At 42.5% G+C, this 5,564-nt stretch overlaps 1 protein-coding gene across 1 annotated transcript in view; it reads right to left on the minus strand.

Annotated features, from left to right (window-relative positions):
- Window positions 1-396: 396 nt before the first annotated feature.
- The window catches only part of SARC_05882 (hypothetical protein), a gene marked incomplete at both ends in the record, with an annotated part of 10,227 nt that continues 5,059 nt past the window's right edge, over window positions 397-5,564 (minus strand). The window contains 6 exons of the mRNA XM_014300245.1: window positions 397-566; window positions 1,006-1,175; window positions 1,995-2,059; window positions 3,195-3,400; window positions 3,645-3,810; window positions 4,142-4,393. Coding sequence (XP_014155720.1) covers window positions 397-566; window positions 1,006-1,175; window positions 1,995-2,059; window positions 3,195-3,400; window positions 3,645-3,810; window positions 4,142-4,393 — 1,029 coding nt within the window. The remainder of the gene's footprint in view (window positions 567-1,005; window positions 1,176-1,994; window positions 2,060-3,194; window positions 3,401-3,644; window positions 3,811-4,141; window positions 4,394-5,564) is intronic.

Genomic DNA, 5,564 nt, shown 5'->3' on the forward strand with positions numbered 1-5,564 from the left:
TCGTTGATTGACGAGCAGTAGACGTTAAATGATAGCGTTTACGCCTATATGTGCAACTGTTTAACACAGTGGCACCTGGCAAACGGAACGCTTCGGAAGTCCCAGGATATATATATATATATACATATATATATGTGTGTGTATAGACCTGCAGCGATGGACATGAGGGATAGCTTGGCACAAACACTACAACATTTGGGTAGGTAAATGCAGGCTTAGCCTGAGGTGTATACCGGTATTGGTGTGCCTGTAGCAGAGATGTGTATTAGTGCTCTTATAGTTCATATCCCCATGCTTGTAGATTGCAAAGGCTGTGACTTGTACTGGTCCATGGTCTGAGCCATTCCGTATATAATGTGTAGTCTATATAGATCTTATATGTCTATCCCGGTTGATCTATGAAAACGCCTGTGTTGAACTGACCCCATTTTCTTGCTTAGGAATCGGAGACGACTGTACAGACGCAGGTGCACTAGGCCCTGGTCCACCGAGCACAGGTGCATTTGGCGGCGGTGGTTGCGGCAGATCCTCTGGGGCTTTCAGGAACATCTTAGCCGAACAGCGCTCTGATGAAAGACAAAGGTTTAAGATACCAGAATCATGATGTCAAAAGTCAAATATAGTGTAGGCACAATTGGTGTACATACACACGCACACACATACATACACACATGCATACACACACACACACATATATATATATATATACATACAAGCACATACACACATGCATACACACACATACGTGTACACATAGATACATATACACACACATACATACACCACACACAATATATATATATATATATATATATACATATATATATACATAAACACACATATACACACACATACACTCACGCACACACGCAGACACACACACATGCGCGCGCACACACTCTCTCACTTATATATAATGGCTAGGCATATTCATACACGAATACTCTTCCAAGATACACAAAATTAACGCGCGTGTTGTGCTAATTCTAGAACACAGCCACATACCTTCTAAATACGGTTGGACGGACTCCGGTACGTACTGTTTCAGCCGTTGCAGTGCCTCTGGCGTGCACGTGTTTGTGACCAGACCCTCTCCGTAGCCCATCTTCTGCAGAGTGGATACTTCGTCTTCCAGACCAAACCGTAGTCCTCTATACTTGAACCGATAGAAGGTGCTGTATGCATAAGGCAATTGGGAGGCGGTGAGTGCTTTCGTACAGGTTTCTGATGCGTTTTTATTGATACACGAACACTTCAAGACTAACACACAATACTCTTTAGCGGAAGAACGTAACTTGCTATATACGTAGTATATACACGCAATCCTCTTTAGCGGAAGAACGTAACTTGCTATATACGTAGTATATACACGCAATCCTCTTTACCGGAAAAACGTAACGTGCTATATACGTAGTATATACACGCAATCCTCTTTTCTGTAAAAACGTAACTTACTATATACGTACTATATATACCACGTCTGATTGGGAGGTGGGAGGGGGTTTGTGCCACTATACAACTCTCTTCTGTGTGTACTGTATGTCGTATGGCCAGTTGTGAACAGATTTATGTCTGGAACCCAAAGCGTAAATCACTCAACACAGAAGCCGTTGTTAGAATGTACACCATACACAGGGTCGTGGAAACGGTGCTAGTACAAAGATAGACGCATTTGCAGTGGACCACAAGCATCAGCTGATTAAAAAAAACATAGTTCAATACATACACAAAGAGAGACAAGGACCTTGACACCAAACAGCGTCTAAGCTTGTATAACAAACACAAAACACCTCAAAATAAAAACACAGAAAGACAAGAACCAACTACAGAAACCACCCCCACCCCTCACAAAAAATCCAGAAAACCATCAAATACCAATTACAGTAAAACCCAAAAACAAACAGAAAAAGAAATCCAAAAACAAACACAGAAAAAATTCGAAAACAAACACAGAAACCCCCAAAACAAACAGGAAATTTCAAAAACAAACATACAGGTCTTCATTCGAGGTCACCTCCACGTTGTGACCTATCGGAGACTGCATTAGTACAAACGGGATCTGCACCAAGGAAAGAGAGAATAGAAGCGTTAGCCTTGTAAGAACCAGTGGCACATATGTTTCATCTCACACTATATGCTATAGCAGTTTGTGTTAGGACAAAAAAAGTAAACCTCGAGGAAGAAGGGAATGAAAGCGTTAGCCTTATAAGAACCAGTGGTACATATGTTTCATCTCACACTATATGCTATAGCAGTTTGCGATAGGACAAACATAGTATACAACGAGGAAAAAGGGAATGAAAGCGTTAGCCTCATAATAACCAGTGGCACATATGCTTCAACTCACACTATATGCTATAGCAGTTTGTGTTAGGACAAACAGGGTATAATGGAAAGCGTTTGCCATAGAACCACGAGTCAATGTCTTTGAGTTTTGTGATTCTTCAGGATGTAGGGTGTGGGCAACTGTATACTGCCATGCACGAAGTAATTGTTCGATGAGCATGGAGAAGCTATTCCCTTTCTTTGCATACTTAGGATGGTTGCATGAGAACAAGACAGCAGCTACATTAGAAACAAAAGACAAAAGAATCAAAGGAATAACAATTGTGCCATACACCAATACCAGCCAGGAGCACTGACATTGGTAATCAGAGATTTTGCCATTAACAAGAATCAAAATTGTAAGTGGACAGCCTTATAGCCATAAACTCTACGGGTAGATTACAACAGCCGGAATTACATTAAAAACTGTGTGCATTAGATACAGCACGGAAAACATTCGAATGGCTGTACACACCCCAGCCACGACCTCATACATGGCCATGCACTCGAACACACACATTTACGTACACATACACATACATGCATACACGTACAGGTCCAGACACACATACAGGTACACAGACACGTATACACACACACCTATGCACAACAGCACATATTCCTCTGTGCGTTATCATGGCCGGCTGCCTTGAAAGTGGCTGTGGCCAAATGGCAGTCCAACCTGTGAGCCTACTATCTTAAGCTCCTCTCGATGTCCACAACAAACACAACCGTAGCTCCACACAAAACGATTATAATCTGGTACACACATACACAAACGCGCACGCACACACACGCACACACGCAACACACGTGTAGATATACTAGTACATACACATACACATACCCGCACGCGTACACACACATACCCCTAATTGTGGCGGTAACTTCTGGTCCTTGCCTTCCTCGTCTCCGCCGAGCGACTTGAGAGTGGCTTTGGGCAGTTTAGGTTCGAAGCCGTCGCTAGACTTTTCCTCTGCTTCCCTTTGCTTATTGTGTTCAAACACTTGGCTTAACATCACCTTCTGCAGTATCTTCTCATCTAGCGCTGCCTTTTTCTCTGCCAGTTGATGGGCTGACAAAACAGTGGGTTGTGGATGAGATACGGGTGAAAATAAACGAATATTGCACTGGGTATTTAGTTATACACCTTCACACTTTTAGAATATACTTAGAACAATCTATAACAATAAGTTACAGACAGACAAATACTTGTTTCATACCTCAAACCCGCACATACATATCGTTGTACTGGAATAGAATACAAGTCGATTATACCTAAAACCAACTCAATCAAAAGTTATCTTCATCATATATACCTCTCATGGCCTTATCCTCAATCAGTTTCTTCACAGTAACCTTAGAGTCTTGGGGGAACCCCTGCCACACTAGCAGTTTCCGTTGCCTGTCTATGATATGCAGTGCTTGCAGGATGTTCAGTGCGTCGTACACCCTCCGCCGGATATTTTTGTGATCAAACGGTTTCTGTATATGCGTGGGTGTATGATTATGTATATGTAAGAAAGAGTGTCGTATAAGGGTGTAAGCGTATGAATGTAGGCAAGTATCTATAACTATACGTTTAATATATATATATATATATATATAACACATACATACACACACATATATAGATATATATACATGTATATATATATATGTACATACATATACGCATACATATATACATACATACACACATTCTCACATTCATACATACATACATACATACATATATATATATTTATATATATATATATACAATTATACACATATACGCAACTCAACAATACCCCACAGTCGACCGGGCACATACCCTCCTACAGTTGTTCCCATCCGCCTCGTACTCGGCCTTCATTTCGTTGACCAGTTCATCCGACACCACCTGATACGTAGTGGTGCCTTTGATCTTCAGTTTCTCGCACACCTTTGCTGAGAAGTGTCTCAGCCCTTTGTTCAGCCGTCCCTCAGGTTTCACTGGCGTGCCCATACCGGGACCACCAGCCACCATACCGGGACGAGGCATACCTGCTGTGCCAGGCATGGGCCGCATATGTGGGCGTTGGTCCTGTATGTGAGGACATATTACGTATGGTTAATGGGAAATCTGTTTACGATATATGAATAGATAAAGTGTGGAGTGAATGGGAGAGTGTGACGTGTGGTGTACTTGACAAATGCTTTTGTAATAGTATACGATGTTCTTCAGGTTTTATAGGCGTGCCTATAGCCGGATCACCACCCACCATACCGGGACGAGGCATGCCTGGTGCAACAGGCACACACCGCATGTGTGGGCGTTGTCTTTAATGACGTCCGGTAGAAAGGTTGTAAAACGCACTTGTTGGATTACGCTTCCCTGAGGATATTATGAGGAAAGATAGTGTGTCTGGTGTGATGTACCGTAAGTGGCGATCCGAGGGATCTGTTGTGGACTGTTCACCTTCTGTGTAGAGCGAGGCCACGTACACACCCGAGGCTTCCGCATCAGTGCTTGTGAACGGTGCATGTGGGAGAATGGTTCAGTGGTGTTACCACGTGTACCTGTAGGCGTACAACACGTCCTTCAGGAGTTGAGGACTTGTTTATAGAGTGCATGGACGACTGCAGATGTAAGCCCGGGTATAAACACATACAGATACATACATGTACACTCATGGGCATACGGCCGTTTCTCATCATATACCCGTAGACTGTACCTGGATGTGAACAATAACACACAATCACGCGTGCACCTGCACCCACTTGAATAGGGCCATATCTGTCCATTGACACCGAAGCACAGTACATGAACATATATGAGAACACATGACCACGCATACATACACACGCAAGCATACATACACAAACACGCATACATACACCCACACGCATATCGTAAAACTCTCCTCACTAGAAAGATATCTACTACCATAGATAAAACCTATACACACACACAGATACATACACATGCAAACGCATACATACACACACACGCATACATATATACACACACACATACACACACACAGATACATACACACACACGAATACATACACACACACACACATACATACATACACATACATACATAAACACACACGCATACACACACACGCACACATACACACACACACACGCATACATGCACACACACGCATACATACACACACATACATACATACAAACAAATACATACACACACACGCATACACACATATATATACACACACACATACACACATACACATGCCTACAT

This window comes from Sphaeroforma arctica, assembly GCF_001186125.1.
Source record: "Sphaeroforma arctica JP610 unplaced genomic scaffold supercont1.396, whole genome shotgun sequence".
NCBI lineage: Eukaryota > Ichthyosporea > Ichthyophonida > Sphaeroforma > Sphaeroforma arctica.